Here is a 24249-nt window from a genome sequence, read left to right as displayed (position 1 = left end):
AAATACCTACAATTCAATTTTATCATCTGCAATTAACACCCATGCCCCCCTGCAGCCCCAACGCAGTCGTGCCCGCAATCCCCGTCCCTGGCTTAACCCTCAGACGTGATTTCTGCGCTCCTGTGCATGACCTGCTGAGCGCATTTGGAGGAAATCACGCATTAAAGCTGACTTCCTCCACTATAAATTTCTTATGGTGTGCCTCAATACTGCCCTATCCCAGGCCAAGCAAGCATACTATAACACACTTATAACTAATAAATCAAACCCGCGGCGCTTATTCTCCATATTTAACGCGCTACTTCATCCCTCACCTAATGAATCAATCATATCTGAACACACCCCCCAGGACTTTGCTGACTTCTTTAAAAGAAAAGTCGATTCTATCCGCAATCAATTTTCCCAACCCTCAGATACCGGTAATCTCGACCTTCCTAAATCTCCTCTCTCCGTATTCAGCTCCTTCAGTCTCGTAACAGAGTCTGAAGTTTCTCAGCTTCTCCGATCCTCTCCGCCTACTACCTGCTCGCTGGATCCTATGCCCTCGTCCCTACTAAAACAGTGTCCCCCTGCCCTTACTCCAGCTCTTACCCACATATTCAATTCCTCTCTGGCTTCTGGTACTTTTCCCTCTCTCTTCAAACAAGCCTGTGTCAAACCCATTCTTAAAAAGGCTACACTGGACCCATCCTGCCTTTCTAACTACCGTCCTGTCTCTCTCCTGCCCCTAGCCTCTAAACTCCTGGAACGTCTTGTCTTTTCTCGTGTAACTAACTTCCTCTGCACCCATAATCTGCTGGACCCTATGCAGTCAGGTTTTCGGCCTGCGCACTCCACTGAGACGGCCTTATGTAGAGTGGCAAATAGGGATGTAGCGAACTGTTCGCCGGCGAACTAATTCGCGCGAACATCGGGTGTTCGCAAGTCCGCAAATTCGCGAACTTTTGGCGATGTTCGCCATTTGGGTTCGCCTTAGCTGGCGCCAAATTTTGACCTCTCACCCCAGACCAGCAGATACATGTCAGGCAATCAGGCAGCTCTCCCTCCTGGGCCACCCCCCCCCCCCCTTGGACCACTCCCTTCCATATATAAACCGAAGCTCAGCAGCCATTTTACATTCTGCCTGTGTGTGCTTGAAGAGATAGTGTAGGGAGAGAAGCTGTGATTGATTTGAGGGAGAGTTTAAGTAGGATTTCTGGCAAGTAATCTACTTTCTACTGCTCTGTATTTGTGTGGGGATAGGAGCTGTGCATTCATTTCAGGGAGAGTTTAAGTAGGATTTCTGGCTAGTAATCTACTTTCTACTGCTCTGTATTTGTGTGGGGATAGGAGCTGTGCATTCATTTCAGGGAGAGTTTAAGTAGGATTTCTGGCTAGTAATCTACTTTCTACTGCTCTGTATTTGTGTGGGGATAGGAGCTGTGCATTCATTTCAGGGAGAGTTTAAGTAGGATTTCTGGCAAGTAATCTACTTTCTACTGCTCTATATTTTTTGTCTAAATAACAATTTGTCTAAATAACAATAATAATTCCGTGTCCAGAAACATCACTTGAGTGACGGTTTTCCACCAGCAATAATATATTCCGTATCCACTACTGTATACGTTGCCCTTGCAGGCCTTGTTGCCCGGTGTCTGCAACCAAGTGCCACCTAGCTGTGTGATCTTTTTCACAATTTGTCTAAATAACAATAATAATTCCGTGTCCAGAAACATCACTTGAGTGACGGTTTTCCACCAGCAATAATATATTCCGTATCCACTACTGTATACGTTGCCCTTGCAGGCCTTGTTGCCCGGTGTCTGCAACCAAGTGCCACCTAGCTGTGTGATATTTTCACAATTTGTCTAAATAACAATAATAATTCCGTGTCCAGAAACATCACTTGAGTGACGGTTTTCCACCAGCAATAAAATATTCCGTATCCACTACTGTATACGTTGCCCTTGCAGGCCTTGTTGCCCGGTGTCTGCAACCAAGTGCCACCTAGCTGTGTGAGCTTTTTCACAATTTGTCTAAATTACAATAATAATTCCGTGTCCAGAAACATCACTTGAGTGACGGTTTTCCACCAGCAATAAAATATTCCGTATCCACTACTGTATACCTTTCCCTTGCAGGCCTTGTTGCCCGGTGTCTGCAACCAAGTGCCACCTAGCTGTGTGATCTTTTTCACAATTTGTCTAAATAACAATAATAATTCCGTGTCCAGAAACATCACCCAAGTTGTTGTTGTTTTGTAAAAATAAAAAAAATGCCAGGCAAAGGCAGGCCGCCACGCAGAGGCACTAGGGGCCGTGCTGCTATGATATCCTGTGGCCCTAGGAAATTGCCCAGTTTTCCGAAGGCACTTACCCTGAACTCCCAAAATGCTGAAGAGGTAGTTGACTGGCTTACACAGCACACCCCATCCTCTACTGTTTCTAACTTTGCCACAACATCCTCATCCTCCTTTGCTATGGGCACCCCACGTACCACTTCCTCCACCACCGCCGCCCCTTCTTCACTGGAGTCAGAGGAGTTATTTACTCATGAGTTTGTTGAACTGAGTGATGCGCAACCATTATTGCCAGAAGAAGATGAAGGAGATGCGGACGTTACACCAGATATCATAATTCAGGCAGGCAACACAACAGAGATGGACATAAGGTGTGATGAGGTCCCCGCTGCTGCTGTCTTCTGTGAGCTGTCAGAAGAAATTGATGCATCTGAGGAGAATGATGATGAGGAGAGTGATATTTTGTGGGTGCCCACAAGAAGAGAGCAAGAGGAGGATAGTTCAGATGGAGAGACGGAGAGTCAGAGAGTCAGGAGGAGATTAAGACTTAGAAGAAGCAGGGACAGCTCCCAGGGAACAGTAGGGCAACAACATGAATCGGCACCTGTGGTCAGCCAGCCAACGCACCCGCCAACTTCTACTGTTACTGCTAGAAAGCCCACATCAAAAGGCTCAGCAGTGTGGCATTTTTTTAATGTGTGTGCCTCTGACAAAAGCGCTGTAATTTGCAATGAGTGCAGTCAGAAACTGAGTCTTGGGAAGCCCAACACCCACTTAGGTACAACTGCTATGCGAAGGCACATGAACGCCAAACACAAAGCACTATGGGAGCAACACCTCAAAGGCAGCAGCCAAACGCTAAGCCACTCTCCTTCTGCTCCAGCATCTTACTGCTCTACCTCTGCTGTCCTTGACCCGTCTCAACCACCCTCCACTCTGCCTTCCAGTTCCTGCTCATCTGCCCCCAGCCAAGTTTCTGTGAGGGCCATGTTTGAGCGTAAGAAACCAATGCCTCCGAGTCATCCCCTTGCCCGGCGTCTGACAGCTGGATTGTCTGCACTCTTAGCCCGCCAGCTTTTACCATACCAGCTGGTGGACTCTGAGGCTTTCCACCAATTTGTAGCAATTGGGACACCGCAGTGGAAGGTACCCAGCCGCAATTTTTTTTCACATAAGGGAATACCACACCTGTACCAGCATGTGCAGAGCCAAATCACCGCATCTCTGTCATTTAGTGTTGGGGCAAAGGTCCATATGACTACTGACACATGGTCCTCCAAGCATGGTCAGGGCAGGTATGTCACCTACACTGCCCACTGGGTGAACCTGGTGATGGCTGGGAAGCAGGGAATGCGTGGTTCAACAACAGTGGAGTTGGTGTCACCGCCACGGGTTGCATGCGGGTCTGCCACCACCTCTACTCCTCCTTTGCTCTCTAACTCGTCTTCTAACTCGTCTTCTAACTCGTCTTCTAACTCGTCTTCTAACTCGTCTTCTAACTCGTCTTCTAACTCGTCTTCTAACTCGTCTTCTAACTCGTCTTCTAACTCGTCTTCTAACTCGTCTTCTAACTCGTCTTCTAACTTGGCTTCTTCCTCGGCTTCTTCCTCCTCTGCTGCTGTGTCCTCCTCCACACCTGTGCACCCCCAGCTCCACATAGGCTATTCGACGTGCCAGGTACGCCGTTGTCATGCTGTCTTGGGCATGACGTGCCTGGAAAGTAGAAACCATACCGGATCTGTACTCCTGTCATCTCTGCTCACAGGCCGATCGGTGGCTGACCCCACACCAACTGAAAATTGGAAAAGTGGTGTGTGACAACGGAAGCAATCTGTTGGCAGCACTGAGACTGTGCAATTTAACACATGTGCCCTGCATGGCACATGTTTTAAATTTGATAGTCCAACGGTTTGTCTCGAAGTACCCAGGATTGCAGGACATTCTCAGGCAGTCCAGGAAGGTGTCTGGCCATTTCAGACGTTCCTACACAGCCATGGCACGCCTTGCTGACATTCAGCGGCGGCACAACTTGCCAGTCAGGCGTTTAATTTGCGACAGCCAGACTCGCTGGAATTCAACGCTCCTCATGTTTGAACGTCTGCTGCAACAACAAAGAGCCATCAATGAATACCTATTTGAACTGGGTGGTAGGACTGGATCTGCAGAGCTGGGGATTTTTTTCCCCCGTTACTGGGTGCTTATGCGCGACGCCTGCAGGCTGATGCGCCCTTTTGACGAGGTCACAAATATGGTTAGTCGCACTGAAGGCACCATCAGCGACCTAATACCCTTTGCTTTTTTTCTTGAGCGTGCCGTGCGACGAGTGACAGATGACGCTGTAGACCAGCGTGACCAAGAGCCTGATTTCTGGGCGGAATCACCAGAACGTTCCCAGGCACCTGCTGCAACGCAGGGAGAGGTGTCAGAAGCGGAGTCAGAGGAGGAAGGTGGCTTTGTGGAGGCAGAAGACCAACAGGAGCAGGCTTCCCAGGGGGCTTGTGGTCACCTTTTGTGGAGCCCTGGCCTTGTACGTGGCTGGGGGGAGGAGACGGTGGTGGATGAGGACGTAGTCCTTGATAACGAGGAAGGGGAAATGGATACCTCTGCATCCAACCTTGTGAGAATGGGGTCTTTCATGCTGTCATGCCTGTTGAAGGACCCCCGTATCAAGAGGCTTAAGGAGAAGGACCTGTACTGGGTGGCAACGCTACTAGACCCTCGTTACAAGCATAAAGTGGCAGAAATGTTACCAACGTACCACAAGTCCGAAAGGATGCTGCATTTCCAAACCAGCCTGCAAAACATGTTGTACAATTCTTTTAAGGGTGATGTCACTCCACATTCCAGGGGCAGAGGTGCCGGTAATCCTCCCACGAGCACACCTGCAAGGACAATGCACTTTGGCCACTCTGTAACGTCAGACATGCAAATTTTTTTCAGTCCAAGGCAGTGCCAGGACCCTTCTGGATCCACCCTCAGAGAACGCCTCGACCGGCAGGTAGCGGACTACCTGGCATTAACTGCAGATATTGACACTCTGAGGAGCGATGAACCCTTGGACTACTGGGTGCGCAGGCTTGATCTGTGGCCAGAGCTGTCACAATTTGCCATAAATCTGTTGTCTTGCCCTGCCTCAAGTGTCCTCTCAGAAAGGACCTTTAGTGCAGCAGGAGGGATTGTAACTGAGAAGAGAACTCGCCTAGGTCACAAAAGTGTTGATTACCTGACCTTTATTAAAATGAATGAGGCATGGATCTCGGAGGGTTACTGCACGCCGGAAGACTTGTTCTGACTGCCCATGCAGCTGTCCTTCTCTGCACGCCGCTTGACACCACACACAGCTGTCCTTTAGCGTCCTCCTTCACCACCGTACAAACTAGGGTGCAAATCCTACTGGCTTAATTGTAAGCCAAACTTTTTGGACAGGTAAATCCTGAATTTTTCTCTCTTCTACTCTTCTGTGCTTGTCACCCTATCTGAGTTCTTTGAAAGGGTTTGGCTGGGGCATGGTTATAATACCATCTAGCTTTGATGTTTTTAATGTCTTCTGTGCTTGTCACCCTATATGAGTTCTTTGAAAGGGTTTGGCTGGGGCATGGTTATGATACCATCTAGCTTTGATGTTTTTAATGTCTTCTGTGCTTGTCACCCTATATGAGTTCTTTGAAAGGGTTTGGCTGGGGCATGGTTATGATACCATCTAGCTTTGATGTTTTTAATGTCTTCTGTGCTTGTCACCCTATATGAGTTCTTTGAAAGGGTTTGGCTGGGGCATGGTTATGAGGTATCATAACCATGCCCCAGCCAAACCCTAGATGGTAATCTAGCTTTGATGTTTTTAATGTCTTCTGTGCTTGTCACCCTATATGAGTTCTTTGAAAGGGTTTGGCTGGGCATGGTTATGATACCATCTAGCTTTGATGTTTTTAATGTCTTCTGTGCTTGTTGTCACCCTATCTTAGTTCTTTGAAAGGGTTTGCCTGGGGCATGGTTATGATACCATCTATCTGAGATATTTTTTCTGTCCTCTGTGCTTCAGTGGCTGCAACAAAAAAACCATAATTTTTTAGGAATGTACACATTCCTGATTTTTCAGGGTTCTGCAACTGCGGCAAAATCGTATCTTTTATGGTCACCACAGGTGATCGAAAAGGTAGGACAAACCTGGGCCCACACTGCAGAATCAGTGTTTTTTGGTTCACGTTACTCTACATTGAATTACCTCTGCCTGACCATGCACGTGCGCACAAGCACGGTGACTGCTAAACACACCACTACAGAAATATTCCCACCGACGGGACGAACGTCCTGGAGGTGACAAGCAACTAGTAAAAACTAATATTCGCACACTTGACAGTATCATTAAAGCTTTTTGCGTTTTTTTTCGTTGCAGTAAACGCGGCGTTTTGTCTTTGCGTGTGAACCGGCCGTAACCTTTACACGACTTGATTGGAATGTAGATGCCGGACTTTTTAAAGCAGTTTATTACATAAGTTTAGGAATGTAGTGTGATTTCTGCCCTTTACAGCACAAAACGCAACACTGTGTCAACAACGTATTTTTCAGATAAATTTTTGCCATTGATGCCCCTCCTGCATGCCACTGTGCAGGTCATGGCACCCTTTAAACAACTTTAAAATCAGTTTTCTGGCCAGAGATGGCTTTTCTAGGTTTTAAAGTTCGCCTTCCCATTGAAGTCTATGGGGTTCGCAAAGTTCGCAAACGTTCGCACTTTCTGACGAAAGTTCGCGAACTGGTTCGCGAACATTTTTTTTTAGGTTCGCTACATCCCTAGTGGCAAACGATCTCCAGACTGCCAAGGCCAAAGGATGCTACTTGGTACTCATTCTCCTAGACCTTTCCTCTGCTTTTGATACTGTCGACCATTCTATTCTTATGCAAATTCTCCATTCTCTGGGTATCCAGGATCAAGCAGCATCCTGGTTCTCTTCCTATCTCTCTAACCGCTCCTTCTCTGTCGCTCTTACTAACAAATCCTCTACCCCGGTTCCGCTTAGTGTGGGGGTGCCTCAGGGCTCTGTGCTTGGTCCCCTGCTGTTCTCCCTGTACACTCTCTCTCTAGGAGACCTTATTTCTTCTTTTGGTCTTAAATACCACCTATATGCAGATGACATCCAGATATATTTAGACACCCCTGCACTAACTGCTGATGTCCAAACCCAGATTGTTAACTGCCTCCTGGCTATCTCCTCCTGGATGAAAAGACGCCAGCTCAAACTTAACCTAGCTAAAACAGAGCTCATGGTCTTCCCGCCCAAACCTGGCCCTCCTCCTCCTTTCATCATTACTATTGATGGCATGACCATCAACCCTGTAAATTCTGCACGCTGCCTTGGGGTTATCTTTGACCAGTCCCTCTCCTTCTCTAACCATATTAATAACACTGCCAAAACCTGCCGCTTTTTCCTCCACAATATTGCCAAGATACGCCCCTTTCTTTCACAAGCAACAGCTAAAACACTAATCTATGCCCTTATCCTTTCCCGCTTAGATTACTGCAATCTCCTACTAACCGGCCTCCCAGACTCCCACCTCTCTCCCCTGCAATCAATCTTAAGCTCTGCTGCCAGGATCCTCCTGCTCTCTCCTAAGAGGGATCCTGCTCAGCCTCAATTAAGCTCACTAGCATGGCTGCCTGTCAAGCAAAGGATAGCTTACAAAATCCTTCTGCTGACATTCAAAGCCCTTCACTCCTCTGCTCCTCACTACATTTCTTCACTGGTCTCCCTACATGTTCCTGGTCGTCTCCTCCACTCCTCTCAGAGCCTCCGTCTCTTTACACCATCCACACCCACTGCGCTCTCTCGTCTTAAACCTTTCTATCTCGCTGCTCCTTCTTACCTCTGGAACTCTATCCCTGAATCCCTCCGTAGGGAAAACTCACCCACTCTCTTTAAGAAAAAACTCAGCTGTTACCTTCTGGAGCACTAAGACATTATTTTGCCCAGTCCTGCGCTTAAGGGCAAATGCCCATACCTGATGCACTCTTACCTTCCAGTTTGTGCCTGTATGTTACCCAACCACTCAGGTTGTAAGCTCTACGGGGCAGGGACCTCCTTCCTACTGTGTCTCATACCACATGGCACATATATATATATATATATATATATATATATATATATATATATATATATATATATATATATATATATATATATATATACATATATGTATTTATTGTATTTATTTATTATATCACTTGTCCTCCCTGTGTGTAATTTTGTATTCTGTAAGCAGCGCTGGATTTGTCCTTTCGGCGCCCCTAGGCCACCCCCGTTGGTCGCCCCTAATCCCCCCCCCCCGTGTGCACATGCGGAACCACCGCCCCCGTGTGCGCAAACTCTGAACCACCACCCCCCGGTCGCGAGCGCGCATGCGCAAGCATTTAAAGTCCGATACGGAGCAGTGGGGAGAGGTCCCCATTGCTCCGTAAGGGAGGCAAACTTACACATTTTATCGGGCTTAAACCAGCCCTTTATCAAGCCTTAGAGGCTTGATAAAGGGCTGGTTTAAGCCCGAAACGTTGCTGTGTGCACTTGAGAAAAGTCACTTTTTTCTACAACATTTCCGGAGTGCTGCTGTTTTTTCATTTTATCCTGGATATTGTTTTACCCTGGCTGAGGGTTCAGCTTGCACCTGGGGCTACAACTAGCCGGTTTGTCCATTGTGTAGCACACCTTAATCAATTTACTGATTTCATATGTCAGAAGCACCACAACAGGCCCATCCAATATCCTTGTTTACATTTAACTACATTTGGGACACTGTCCTCTAAAATTCTTTATGGCTTTGTACACCTCCATCCCACATCCACACACTACTCTCAGGTCCTCCAAGACCTCCTTCTTAGCTATTGTAATATATAACAGACTTTAACATTGGTAAAAGGACTGAATGAATCTTCTTTTCTACATTGATAAATTAATTTTTAAATATTAGACTAACCATTTTTCCATGATGTTTTGTTTGCTTCTTTCTCTTGTGTAAACATGGCTTGGCTAAAACCACCTTCTGATAAACCGTTATATTGTTATGATATGTATACGATATGGCAGCTGCTATCAGATTTACCAAGGTGATGGATGAAGGCCCATCAGATGCTGTTCTGCTGAAGGACAGAAGGTAGTATTTTAGAAAAGTATTTAAAGGAGAGTTCTAATGGTTTGCAGTGCATCTATTACTATTCTGTGGGAACTCAGTGGAGCTCAGAAAGAACCATGAAGCTATTACTACTCCTGGGACTGGTGGTCCTGTCTGAATGTGTGGTAAAGTATGTAGATAGAAGAACATGTCTTCCTTTTGTTTTCTTCCTTTTGACTAGTTAAACTGCAACTATTTGAAATATGTTTTATTTTACACAATTAACTGCCATTCTTACATCCGCTGACGTGTCATAAATGTTCACTTTCCTGACAATATACAGATTTATTCATTGCTGAAATGTGAACTAATTACGGAGAATAAAAGATTTTACTTTGTCCAATTTTCATTTCTTTCTCTCTCATGCTTATTTATAGGGTTCCCCTCAGGAAGGGGGAATCCTTCCGGAACAGGTTGCAGAGGCTTGGACTTTTGGGTGACTATCTGAAGAAATATCCATACAACCCTGCATCCAAATATTTCCCTACCTTGGCTCAGTCTTCAGCAGAGGTGCTGCAGAACTACATGGATGTGAGTATAAGTGTGTGCCAGAACCTGTCTGTGCATTGAAATACTACTATATGTCCAAACATATTTTGCCTCTCTCTTCTACTTAAAACAACATTTACCTTCTGCTCTTCTAGAAAAGCATTCCACTAAATGTTGTACCATTGTTGGTGGCATTTTCCTCTGTATAGCTGAAAATATGCAAAACTATAATCCAAAATTCAAAGACAAATTTAATGTACCTAGATTACAGCTTCAACAATTGTTTTCAGTCTCCTTAGGAGGACACAAAGGAGTGAAAGGGAGGGTGCTTTCAGACAAAAAGCATTTTATTGACATCCAGTGACATCCTAATTTGGATAAAAGCATCTAAAGTTAGTAAAGGGATCAATAATTGCCATATCTCCTCTAGAGTCTTCCATAAATTAATTGAAGCCTTAAAGGAGAAGAAAAGGCTAATAAAGAGTTAATCTCAAACTGCAGGCATACATTCAGTTCTCTTAAAAGTGCCCTTAAGTCTCCCCATATTTCTCCTGTTCAGATGATCAGAAGCCTTATAGGAAAAAAAAAACCGCTGAGCTCAGTAAAGAAAATTCCCATAATGCCTTGCTCCTGCACCAAGACCAAGACCGGTGTACGCGCGCAGTTTGTAAGACTATGGGGAAGCTCCCTGCTGATTGGCTCAGATCACACATTCCTAAGGGGGAGGGGGAAGGGAGTCCTTAGCATTCTTGAGTGGGGAGCAGGAGAGGCGAGAGAAGAGAAAGCTACATAGACCCTGGCACAAGACAACAAAGAGACAAGAAATTGTGTTTCCTTTGAAAAAGAACTTGTTTCTCATGAAAGAACGGCCTTTCTGTAAGTGCTTATGGCTGTATTTACATAGACCTTTCTGATAAAGCTTACTTAGTTTTTACCTTTCCTTCTCCATTAATAAGCTGGCCTTATTCAAACTCTATGTTTAAATTTAATTTTATTAGCCTCTGCTGCTGCTAGGTGTCAGTACAGCTTCATTCTTTGTCTTATATTCCTAGGTCTTTTGAAGTTTCTGTTTTGTGTTTCCATTTTAGTTTAATGAGTACAATCTTTTTTTAATAAAGGTGTTTTACTTTTTATTTATCTGTACTCAATTGCATCTGATGCATCTATGTATGTTAGTGTTCAAACAAGTCTAGCACTCTTTTATCTCTGCATTACAGATAGAATATTATGGGACCATTTCCATTGGGACCCCTCCCCAGGAGTTTACTGTTATCTTTGACACAGGATCTGCTAACCTCTGGGTTCCATCTGTGTACTGCTCCAGCTCAGCCTGCAGTGAGTTACAGATAATAAGGTTCAAGTAGCAAGTAGTGTTCCCAGTGACTTTATGTGTAGTAACCAGAAAGCTAAAAAGTTTACGGTTATCTTTAACATATGATCTGCTAACCTGTGGGTTATATCTGTATGCTGCTCCAGCCCAGCCTGCAGTGAGTAACAGTTAATGAGGTTCAAGTAGCAAGTAGTGTTCCCAGTGACTTGATGTGGGCTTGATAAAGGGCTGGAGTGAAGCCCGAAACTTTGCCTTTGGCACTTGAGTAAAGATTCACATTTTTCAAAACAACCAGAGCGCTGAGTACAGCGTGCACCTGGGGATGCAATAAGCTATTTTCACTGTTTAAGCACATGTTAACTGGTTCCCAGTGACTTGATGTGTAGTAACAGTGTAGTACGTAGACAACTCATGTCTTTTTTCAACCTAACTTACTATGTTACTATGTAACAAGAACACATAAAATGCTCCAGGGATGCATTAAAAATTACCAATTATACTTCTATTAGTATTGGAGTGCAAATTGTCACCCTGGCCTAGCAGCAATTTTTTAAAAACCTAATACATTTGTGGACACATGTACCAAAGTTTGAGCTAAGTTTAGTGTATAATTATATATATATATATATATATTATATATATATATATATATATATATATATATATATAGTATAATGCTGGAGCTTTCATTTTGTTAGATACCACCCAGTTTTTATCATTGCTGAAAAATGTACTGGGCTAAGATACTTTTCTATTTGGTGCCTATCCACCATCTAGTCTCTTGCCATAGTGATCCCTTGGTGTTGTGCTGTGTAGAATAAAATCAGAATTTAGACAGTAGTCTAAACCTTTACTGTACTATTAGTGGTGCTTTTGGTTGTAGTTTTCAGCACAAAGGAGCACCAGCCCTGTAGCTGAGGTTAACCATTATAATAACCAAGAATTGTCTAACAAATTAGCTCCCCCAGTGATTAATATTTTAATTGTCCTTCAAACCTTAGCAACATTCTTTCTGAAGTTTCTATCAGAAATCTGCCATCTAGAGTAGAAATGTACTTTCTCTTGTCCCATGTAGAGGTGGGCTGAAAGATACTGCTCCTTTACCAGCAATAAATGCAAGTTATGGAGGCCTTTTCTTTCTCTCTCTCCTGTGCAGTAGCTACAGATGGTCAGCCAAGTCTGTGGTTAATTGCACCTCCTTACAATATATATTTTCAAAAGGACAAAGGTGCAACAGTGCCTACGGTCTCCAGGAGGTGTTGGAGGGGCCACCCAAGGATTCTTGCTCTATAATTAAAAAGAAGTCCCTTTATTTGTAGTGCAGTCCTTTCTTGCAGGGGAACAGCCCTTGCATGGCACAAACTATAACTATAAACTCAGAAAGCACTGATTGAGCTGGGGACCTCTGAATTAAGGTGGCCATATACTGACAGAATGAAATTGCCAATTTGGGCCTGCCTGACCAGTATCCAAGCAGAAATTGGTCAGATGTTGATGAGCCAGGATAAAATTAGTTAGAACATTGGATAAGCCTGATATTGCTCACGTTAAGGTGAGTGTATCGGGAAAAGAGCCACTTGTTCGGTGACCTTATATTTAAATTTGCTTTAACACAAACACACATGGTTGCAAGCCAAGCCTAACAGAACAACACTACAAGTGGTCATACCTACACCATGAGTGGTCATATATGGCCTCTCATATGTATCTATCCTTTCCACAGACTAATTGGTTGGATAATGTACAGCGAATGGGCACCTTAAGGCTTTGGTAAAAAAAAACATTATTTCTGTAATGGAAGAAATGTTATCTTTTTTTAATTTTGCAGCAAATCACAACAGGTTTAACCCACAGCAGTCAACCACTTTCCAAGCAACTAACACTCCAGTGTCCATTCAATACGGGACCGGCAGCATGAGTGGGTTCCTGGGATATGATACTTTACAAGTAAGAAAAATAGTAATAAATAGATAGGGCATATAAAATGTTTCTAGTATAGTAAGTTTGAAAAAAATTAATTTATAAAGGCTGGAGTGAGTGAATGCCTAACATAATAACCAGAATCCAGCTTTCTAACCTCTTAGTTAGTTAGCGACTTTGGGGGGGGGGGGGTTCAAATGGATTATAACTGTTAAATTAGTTTGCTTTTGATCCTGAGCACACAGGTCAGATTCAAATGCAAACAATTATGCCCATATGCCCCCCTCAAGTCACTGATTGGTTACTGACTGGTAACAGGTTAGAGAGCTGCAAAGAAAGAAGTAGTGTTCTGGCTATTACATTAGGCATCTGTTTTAAGTGTAACTTTGTTTTACTGATTATTCTATCCTTAGTTAAGTTTATATGTTAAACATAGGTTGGAAATATCAAGATCTCTAACCAAATGTTTGGCCTGAGTGAGTCTGAGCCTGGTTCATTCCTCTACTACTCTCCATTCGACGGGATCCTTGGTCTTGCTTTTCCCAGCATTGCATCATCTCAAGCCACACCTGTGTTTGACAACATGTGGAGCCAAGGACTCATACCACAGAACCTCTTTTCTGTTTATCTCAGCTCGTAAGTTTTGCAATAATATAGTATTTTTTTACTAATACTGTCTTTATGATAATAATAATAGATAATAATCATAATCAGAATTGCAAAACTGTGACTTGAACTGAATATCAGTGAGAAAAAAAGTTGTCAGGGCAAGCAAACACAGACTTAACAACAGAGTGTATGCTATTAACCCTTTAAGTGCCAGCAGAATTTCACAGACGTTTATTGAACACTTTGTGCTCTCTCATTTTAGGGGCATTTACTGGGGGGAGGTGAGTTAGTTTAGGTTGGAAAACTATATATCTTTTTTTTTTTCAGGAGAACCTGAGCTTTCCAAATCTGCCTGTTTCTGTGTATTTATATTTTTGGAACAAGATTTAGAACTCTAAATAAAAAAAAAACAAAAATTGCTATTTTTCATAATATATGGATTTATACCAGAAAAATATTTTGTTTTATGGACAAAAGTTTTCCTGATTCAGAAAGCCTCATGTCTCTCAATCTGCCAGTACTAGATATGTATAGTTTTATGGAGATTCCGGACCTCTGTAGATCGAAAACTCCCAGCAGTAAATTACCAAATTTTGATCTGGGGCCATCTCCCATAAACTCAATTTTAATCAAATAAATCTAATTTTAAAAATGATTTCCTTTTTCTCTGTAGTAATATAACAGTACCTTGTATTTGATCCCAACTAAGACATAATTAATAGTTATGCAGGCAAAACAATCCTAGTAAATTTATTTAAGTTTTAAATTATTTTTATTAGACCCCATGACATTAGGTCCCATACCTGTATATTGTTTTGCTTACGCAATTATCAAAAGACAAATTTTCATCAAAGTAAAGCAATTTACCAGCTTAACAACATATTTTTGAATGTGGTGTTATTACTGAAAGTATAAAGTGGTGTAAATCCAGATTTTTATAGAGAAATGTGGTCGTTCATTTCATTAAAGTGGTTTTCAAGAATGATAATTTAATTCTAAAGTGTACAAACTAGCCTATTCCCAAAATAAAGGCTTTATGAAATTTAATAACATTTCTCATTTCAATTTCAGTTTACTCCAATTTTTAAAATTTCCCCCAGGTACAGCATAGCTCAAAGAAGAAGCTAGGAGCATAAAATGCATAGTGTTGAAAGTCAGATACTGGGCAGCAAGCTTTGTAGATTTTATATTGTTAATTAACAAAACTGTAAAGAAGGCATTGTGGGTCAACACTGAAGTGACCTAAAGGTGACCTGAAATAAGTGAGCAAAATAAACTTTACTTACATTAAATAAATTAGGATAATCTTTTTCCTCCTGTTCTTTAAGTATGCAGCCACAGACAATATTTTGTGAAAACTGTGATCAGGGAAACCTTTACAGCATTCCAAAGTTGTTTGTATGCACTAGATAGACAATGTAGAGAAGGGGGGATATGAGGACCGCAGTGGTATCTAGGAAGTGCAGAATGGAAAGTGAAAGTAATTGCTAATGCCTAAAGCATAGAGGGAGGGAAGCAATATATGAGCGACAGCTAAGATTTTAAAATAAGTTTAGAACATTAGGTTAATAAGTTAATAGTAACACTGGAGCAACCCCTTAATCACTTAGATTTCCTTCTCCTCCTGTAACCTACTCAGTCCCCTCCCTTAAGAATTTGGGTTGGTTGTTGGCTCCCGGGCATGCTCAGATTACTAAACACACCATTCATTCTAGCAGCCAATGAAGAGATGGCATTGCTGGTTCTCACAGAAGCTCAGCTCTAGCTGCCGGCTCCTATTTTTTCTCCAAACCTCCTCACCTGGGCTCAGTTTAATCATTACAGTGCTCAAACAAAGCATATTTTTAATCAGTTATCGGACAGTTCTGCCTGTGTGAGCCTGAATTCTTGAATACATTTATACTGAATAAGGGTCTTTGTGCATGTATGCTGTTTGCAGATTTAAATGTTACTGAAAAAAAATGGCCACTGGGTGAAAGCTGCTATTTGCTTTAGGAACATGTGATGGTGCGGGCAAACAAAGGGGATATATGCAGTACAAATTATGTCATTTGGGTGAGGGAGACAAGACCAACTGATAAACCTTGTAGGAAAATGTAGGCTTTACATGTCCGTTAAGAATATAAATATAAATGTACAACATTAGCCCAGTCAGTAACATTATCTTAATCCTATGTCATTCTATGAACCTTAACACCTAGAAGAAAATATTCCAGCAAAAATGGGCCAAAATTACCTCGATCATGGTTTAGGGCTAGTACATACTAACACCAAAAGGAACTGCTCAGTGTGAAAATCAATATAAATAGGCTGTGCAAAATAAAAAATGTCTTCAATATAGTCAAAAATGTAATCTATTGAGGGACATGTAAATCCCCCTCAAAAAATGTAATCAGTGAGCAGCCTCTTTGAAATCTTTAAATACCTGCCACTCCTGTTGTTCAAAAGTTAATTGTAAGGCTGCAGCATCCCCTTAATCATTTAGGATTCATTCTCCTTCTCAAACCCACTTGCCCCCTACCTTAAGAATTGACTTTGGCTCACTGAGCAAGAACATTTCTTCTCAACTCAGGTTTCCAAACACACCCTCCTGTCTAGCAGCCATTGAAGAGATGTCAATGGTTTCCATAGAAACTCTGCTTCAGCCGTGCACTCTGCTTTAGAAACATGGTTGAGAAACCTCTTCTCCTGAGCTCAGTTTAACCATTACAGGGCACAATTCAAGCAGGACTTTTTTTTATCAAAGTAAGTTCTGCCTGTGTAAGTCTGCATTCATCATTGCATGAATTTTACAGCACATGTGCCGTTTGCAGATGTAAATGTCACTGAACATGTTTGAGAGGGAAAATGCCCGCCCAGTGAATACTGCTATTTGTTTTAGGAAAATGTGATGATGCTGGCGAACAAAGGGGATATATGCAATACAAATGCTGTGATTTTGGGTGGGGGAAATGTGCCCAAATTATATACATGCAAAGCTGTCAACTTACCGCTTGTTGTCACAGGGGTAGATGTGAGCGGGTTTTGAAAAGTTTCATAGTTTATTCATGCCTTCTAACATTCACCATTTAAATGTTACATTTTTAATAAGCAGCAGTGCATGATGTGCTTCATCTTTATTGCCACACATTTAATGGTGAAGATCGCAAAAAAAAAAAGGTTACCAATAACGATTTTTAAGAAGGAATGCCTTATTAAAATGCGGTTTCAGTATGTGTGTTTAAATCTATGCATAATTAATCCTTAATTAAACTCCTTAATAATTATATGGCTGCAAAGAAATTGATGCAGTAAAAAGTGCATAATTTTAGTGAGCAAAATTTTTCACCAGGTTTTGCAGTGACAAAATGCCCATAGACTCCTATGGCTGCAAAAAAAAAAAGTCGCTTAGTTAAAAAAAGGTGCACAGTAGCCACAAAAACACCCACGGACTTGTGACTGGCACCCATTTGGCAAATGTACTCCCGCCTTTCACTCTTCATCTCATAACCCACTCTAGTAAGGAAGGGAAGAACTGGAACTATAAGAGGGCTAGAGACACACAGACTAAGGTAACACTGGGATGGAGTTCAAGACAGGAGACATTATATTTTAACAAAATATACAGATGAGCTGTGTTTTAGCAATCATAGACACCATTTATAACTTAAATAGGAATGTGTCCCTAACTAAATGATCCTAGAATATGCTTACAAACAATTTCCCATGTAAATTGCCCCACGCAGTGTGCAAAAAGCAAATAAAAGGGCAACACTCCATAATTTCTTTCACAATGCCCACTGCATGGGGCATTTTGCCAGTAGCTACAGGCTATTTCCAGAATGCAAGAAGGCAAGCGGGGGGAGGCACATAGGCAGAATGAGATTACTGTAAGCTTAAAACTATTTCCTTGCTTTACAAACAATTGGTGTATGAAGCTAACTTAGCTACTATTTTATTTATATATATTTGTGTTCAATATTAATGCAAGTATTTTTTGTAAACAAGTGAAACAATATTTTGTCTTTTCCAGTGACGGTCAGAGTGGCAGCTATGTTCTCTTTGGAGGAGTTGACACGTCTTACTACAGTGGTAGCTTAAACTGGGTCCCCCTAACTGCTGAAACCTACTGGCAAATTATTCTTGACAGGTGAGTACTTTTTCTTAAAAACTATACTTTTGTCTTAAAATCTATAAAGTGAGAGTGTTTTGGCAGGCCTCGATATAAGGAGAATTTCACTTACCTTCTTGATGTAAATTCTATTTCTTCTAGTCTCGACATGTTAGTACACATGGGTAGCATCGCCCCTCCCCCACAGGAGGTAGGACCTATACCAAGCCAATTAAAATGAATCCTGCCCTATAAGACCACCTGACTTCCTCCTCACCACTGTTATACATTTGCCATAGCAGTACAGGAAGCAAAATTGGGATGGGAAACCTGTACTGACATGTCGGGTCTAGAAGAAATAGAATTTACGTCAAGAAGGTAAGTGAAATTCTCCTTTTCTTTTGCGTCCCTCCATGTCAGTACACACGGGATCTACCAAGCCATGCCCCACAAAACAGTAATGGGTGGGAAACAAAAAGGTACAAAACCCAAAAGAGTTAGAAAGGCCAAAAACAAGGCCAACATCCTGTAGAGGATACAGGGACACTAATGAATCCCTGAAAATGAGACTAAATGCCAGTAAAAATGAGAAGAATGCTGAACAACCAAAAGAGCAATCCCCCCAAGGTATTGGTAAGTGGCTGACAACCAAAGCTCAAATTCCCAACTACTGCAAGTAACATAAGACAGAAAAGCAAGCCAGAACAATAAATGTCCATTCCCTGCGACAGGGGTTCCCTCACAGACCAGAGGGCCTTTCACAACACCCAGATGCTCACTGCAGATGACCATAATCCTGGCAAAACCAGCTAAAAAATATCACTACCCTAGCACAGCCAGCAGGCCAGAAAAACCACACCAGAAACTGGCAACAACTAGGATAATAAACCCACTAGTGCTGGGGCTAAGAAACTGACCCTAAGCCCCAAACAGTGGCCCTAGAAAATAGCTTGTCACCTGCAAGCATCTACTCCACAGCTCAATGGGAGCAGCTCACAAAAAAGTGGACAACCGTCTACACCTACCAAAAGAAGACCCAACAAGCACTGATGCAACATGCAGAAGTCCAACTGTATAGAGACACTGCAGAACTCAAAGCCCACTAAGCCCAACCAAACTGGGGAACATAAGAAGCTAATGAACCAGAAACACTGGTATAAGCACTGTGCAAGCAACTGCTGATGCTAAAACTAACTAACAGTCTGCACACCATTCTGAACCAAAAAGTCAAAATGCATATAGCCAATGGGCAGAAGCCAGGCAATGCATATCAAAACAATGTTGCACAAGCTAGATGGCCTGAATGCACAACTGGTGTGCCAATGCAACAACCACACAGACAAAACCCTGAGAGGGAAGGCTGCTAGCACACACGCCATAGCAACAAGGGCCACGCCACACACCAGCGGACACGTGGGCCAAGGGCCACGCCACACACCAGCGGGCCAAGGGCCACGTCACACACCAGCGGACACGCGGGCCAAGGGCCACGCCACACACCAGCGGACACGCGGGCCAAGGGCCAAGACAGAGGCCAGCGGACACACGGGCCACGACACACCAGCGGACACACGGGCCAAGGGCCACACACCAGCGGACACACGGGCCACGACCCGCACCAGCGGACACACGGGCCACGACCCGCACCAGCGGACCAAGGGCCACGACCCGCACCAGCGGACCAAGGGCCACGACACGCACCAGCGGACCAAGGGCCACGACACGCACCAGCGGACCAAGGGCCACGACACGCACCAGCGGACCAAGGGCCACGACACACACCAGTGGACACAGGAGATAGAAAGGAGGCAGTAGTACCTGCCTATCCACCCAAACATGGGATTCCTAAGGAGGGTGGGAACCAGGCAGCCACCAACACTCAGTGGGAGAGGTTGAACTACAACTAGGCTCACACCTGAGCCACCAGATAGAAAAGAAATCTCCATAGAGAAACATATGAGTAATACTGTAAAAAAGCACAGTATACCTGTCTGCCCGGAGGATTCAGGCTCACAATAAAACTTAAAATGTCAAAGACCCAAAGGAAAACAAGCTCCTTACCAGATAGCACTGGCTTGGAGGAAAAAAGCAAATCCCTTTTAGAACCACGAGAAGGTTGCTTATAGGGAACATGCACATAATATAACAGAGAGAGAAGGAAGAACAATACTTGTAGCCCTCTTTTGCTACTGCATGAGATCTAGCACGCATTCACCTGCGTGTGGCGCTACAGGAGCCCTGAGCCTCCGCTATATGGAAGGGCAGGTACACTGATAAATGGCGTGCCTCCACCCAGGGTCAGGACAGGTTGGACTGCGGTACCCCTCCCTGAGAAACTTCTCTGATCCACAACACACAAACACAGGAAAGGTTGATGGATTTATTGGCAGGACGCTATACCTTTAAATTAGCAGAGATAGATACAGCCTACCAGCCAGGGGCAACTTCACTCACATAACATAACAGTAGGTGGTACTTTCTGAACTGCTGAGGGGAATCCCCCACTTATGTGGCAAGTGCTTCAGAGTCTTAAGAACTCCCTTTGGCTTTCCGTGCTCTGAGAAGAGCACGCTTTGTTCTTCGGAGCCCTGTACAAGACCCCCTTTCCTTCCGCACCCTAAGAGAGCGCGCTTTCTTGGGGGGGGGGTTCCCAATTACTTAGGGGGCTCCTCCTCCTTGCACAGTAACAACACAGAGGAGAGACAAGTATACACAGCTCCCCTACATACTGCTAGAGCAGCGCAACCCCCAACCAGTGCTGGAAGTGCCTGGTAAAATCAGGAGCACAAATACCTGCTGTGTCTGCAAGGAGGACTCAGGCTCAGGATAAAAAACTAGCAAAAATTAGCAAAGTGCCCCAGCAATACACAAGCAGCTATTCAGAAAGCATTGCCTGTCAGCAGAATGCAAACTCCAGTAAAAGCCTGGGGAAGGCTGCTAATTGTGAGCACACAATATGAGAGAGGAAGGAGAAGCCATACTGCTGCAGCATACCCCCCAACTGTCCAGCTTTTCGCGGGACAGTCCCGCTTTTTATGGCGTGTCCCGCTGTCCCAGATAGTTCCATGAATGTCCCGCATTGCGGGACATTCATGGAACTATCCGGCACAGCGGGATGCGCTTGCTGTAGCCGGATGTTCTTGCTTTGTCGGCTGCTTCGTTATGCCTCTCCTTGCGCTGCGCGACAGGCCCTTTTATAAGGTTGCGTCTGTGGGTGTGACGTCATTATGCACGGGGCGCAACCTTATAAAAGGACCTGTCGCGCAGTGCAAGGAGAGGCATAACGAAGCCACAGACGAAGCGCCTATGGGGGGCTACTGTGTATTGGGGGGCTACTGTGTATTGGGGGGCTACTGTGTATTGGGGGGGCAAAACTGGTACTTAGTTATAACTCACTGCCTTCTCTCTATACTTGTATTTATATGTAGGAGTTGCTATATTGTTTTCCTTAGGTCATTCAGTATGAGGGAATAGCACATTTTCGTCTGCACCCGCCATTTCATCTATATAAAAGGGGTATTTTTTTAAAATGGGGTGTGGTAATTGGGGAGTGGCCACAAAAGGAGGCGTGATCAAAGAAAATTGCCGCGCTGCGCGCGCCAAATCTTTTTGTCCCTCTTTTCATTTTTCAAATGTTGGGAGGTATGCTGCAGTAGTGCAACACCAAACAGCTATGGAAGCACCTGGTGTAATAAAGAGCAAAATACCCACTGTGTCTGCACAGAGGACTCACAATAACACAAGAAATTATAAGCAAAAGAAGCACATGCACCTTACCAGATGAAGTGAACGTCTGCAGGATGGGACCTCCAGCAAGAACCCTGACAGCTTTCAGCTGAGGGATGTAATTGCTAATTAGTATGCAAGCTTCCCAGTGCACTGAGTGTTACGACACATAGTGTAAACTGAGGAATCATACTCACCGGATTCAGGCTAGGCTGACACTAGCCCATATCCATACCCATGGCCCTTAATTCAATAATTTCACAGGGCAGGAGTCCTTAAAGCCTCGCAAAAAAAACATAGGAAAAAATGGAGACTGTTAGCTTACAGGTAAAAATGTGGAAAAAAAACCCCACACCTGTAGCTTACCCAATAGGCATCAGTTTGAATACTGTGCGTAGTTGGGCGTAGCGCAGGGGGGCTATTTTAGCTTAAGGCTAGGACCATGGGTATGCCCACACCTGCATTTCTTCCCAATAGGCGTCAATTTGAATATTTTGCGTATTTGGGGCATCAGGTAAATTCTTCTCCATTACCCAAAAAAAGGACAAAAAATAACAGTGGTGAGGAGGAAGTCAGGTGGTCTTATAGGGCAGGATCCATTTTAATTGGCTTGGTATAGGTCCTACCTCCTGTGGGGGAGGGGCGATGCTACCCATTTATACTGACATGGAGGGACGCAGAAGAAATATGTTTTTACAACCTAACTTGTGGCTAACTTGAGACTATGAGAAAATATTTTTATTTAGTCATAGCTAAAGAAACAGTATATTATTTTTTTACTTTCATTGTGGTTTAAAAACATTAGGAGCTGAATGTTTATTTATGACCCCAGTCCTTTTGTTAAGGTGTAACTGACTCCTACACTTTTAGTTTTGCCTAAGCAGCCATTATCTTACTTGTATAAAAAGCTTCCATAAATTACACTCTCTATAGTAGTGACAACTGCCTGGGTTTCTTATTACCTGTACAAGTCTAATAGACAATAAGTCTATTTAATCATAGTATAAGTTATTCCCCTGTGTGAACCACAATTGTGATACTTAAAAGATATCAGAGGATATAGTATATATATATATATATACAGTATATATATATATATATATATATATATATATATATATATTAACATTTTTTTTCCTCTCTCTCTTCAGTATATCAATAAATGGGCAGGTTATTGCTTGCAGTCAATCTTGTCAAGCCATTGTAGATACTGGAACCTCTCTGATGACTGGCCCCACAACTCCGATTGCTAACATCCAGTACTACATTGGAGCAAGTCAGGATTCTAATGGACAGGTACAAAATAGAGATTGTATCTATTCAGGCTCAAAACATGGACTTGGCCATGTAGCTAGCCAGAAAAAATAAATTACTGCCCTTTCTATGCAACTAACCTATATAATATTCTGTTTAACAGTATGTGATCAACTGCAATAACATCAGCAACATGCCAACTATTGTCTTTACTATCAATGGTGTCCAATATCCACTGCCACCCACTGCATATGTGCGCCAGGTGAGTGCTTGTTACATCCTTTATTGTCTGTTAAATATTACTCTTTGTACCTGTCTCTCAAAGTATATTGTTATTATTAACTTAAAGGTATAAAATGATTGTGAAAACAAAATAAAATTTTAAGCCGATGCCGAACTGATAATTCCATCTAATAAACTATGAAGACTATTTGGTAAACACAAAGGTATGGGCACAAACATCAAGAATATTGTAATATGGATTCTTTTTTGCCATTCTGCCAACTCACATGTTCCCCACTAAAAACACCAATAGGTGTGGGAGAGGTCCAGTGAAAATTCATTGCCCCATATCATTTATTTTTTTTCCTACAGAACCAACAAGGCTGTTCCAGTGGATTTCAGGCAATGACCCTCCCCACCAATTCAGGGGATTTGTGGATCCTGGGAGATGTATTTATCCGCCAGTACTTTGTGGTGTTTGACAGAACCAATAATTATGTGGCAATGGCTCCCGTTGCTTAAAATAAATCTTTATTTTACTCTGCCTTCCTCTTAGTGTTCATTTGGTCCTTCATGCTAATCCTAAACCTGGAACACACAACTTTAAGAAATCCAGATGCAACAGGCCCCCAACTAAAAGTTCAACACACCAAACCAAGTTTTATATTAATGATGTAGAATATTGTAGAATATTTAAATAAAGGTCTTAACCAAAAAACATAAATTAGTTTACACTTACTCAAAGTGTTTCTCTTTTGCAGCTTACATTCATTTACTGGTTTCATCATGTATTAGCAGATTTTGATGCCTTTAGACTGATATTAATCTATGCACTGTATAAACTATATACTGTAAAACTTAGCAGTCAACAATGAAATCTATAATTTCCTTTCTCCTGAAACCCTTGACAATTTCTATTCATGTTCCTACTCAGAGAATTTAGTCAGTTTCATTTCTGGGGCTGAAGAATTTCTCATTAAACCCTCAATTCTCAGTTAAAAAACATATCACATATACAGAATATTGCTTCATTTAAATTAAAAAAAATTCTTAAAAATATACTTTTCTTATAGTATGTACAATTGGTTAATTCTAAATAGAGCAACTGCAATTTTGAGTACCACCTTCTGGATTGTACAAAGCACTTCCTCACACACAAATCAAAAGGGA

The 24249-nt window shown here is 42.9% G+C and overlaps 1 protein-coding gene across 1 annotated transcript; it reads left to right on the top strand.

Moving 5' to 3' along the window:
• Nucleotides 1-9476: 9476 nt before the first annotated feature.
• Nucleotides 9477-23625, top strand: pga4 (pepsinogen 4, group I (pepsinogen A)). Its single transcript, XM_002942112.4, has 9 exons — nt 9477-9569; nt 9817-9970; nt 11146-11263; nt 13087-13205; nt 13615-13814; nt 17800-17916; nt 22755-22899; nt 23021-23119; nt 23452-23625. The coding sequence occupies exons 1-9, from the start codon at nt 9517-9519 to the stop codon at nt 23599-23601; spliced, it is 1155 nt and encodes a 384-aa protein (XP_002942158.1). The 5' UTR covers nt 9477-9516; the 3' UTR covers nt 23602-23625.
• Nucleotides 23626-24249: the final 624 nt, after the last annotated feature.

The sequence above is a fragment of the Xenopus tropicalis genome, chromosome 7, assembly GCF_000004195.4.
Source record: "Xenopus tropicalis strain Nigerian chromosome 7, UCB_Xtro_10.0, whole genome shotgun sequence".
NCBI classification, from domain to species: Eukaryota; Metazoa; Chordata; class Amphibia; order Anura; family Pipidae; genus Xenopus; species Xenopus tropicalis.
Note: the sequence above shows the minus strand (reverse complement) of the source record. Positions and strands in the feature narration are given on the sequence as shown.

What these genes read in the sequence shown, in the direction of transcription:
- pga4 (XM_002942112.4), top strand. Translation starts at nt 9,517, where the DNA reads ATGAAGCTATTACTACTCCTGGGACTGGTGGTCCTGTCTGAATGTGTG. An exon ending in CTGTCTGAATGTGTGGTAAA is followed by an intron (nt 9,570 to 9,816) that starts GTATGTAGATAG and finishes GCTTATTTATAG; the next exon opens with GGTTCCCCTCAGGAAGGGGG. An exon ending in TGCTGCAGAACTACATGGAT is followed by an intron (nt 9,971 to 11,145) that starts GTGAGTATAAGT and finishes TCTGCATTACAG; the next exon opens with ATAGAATATTATGGGACCAT.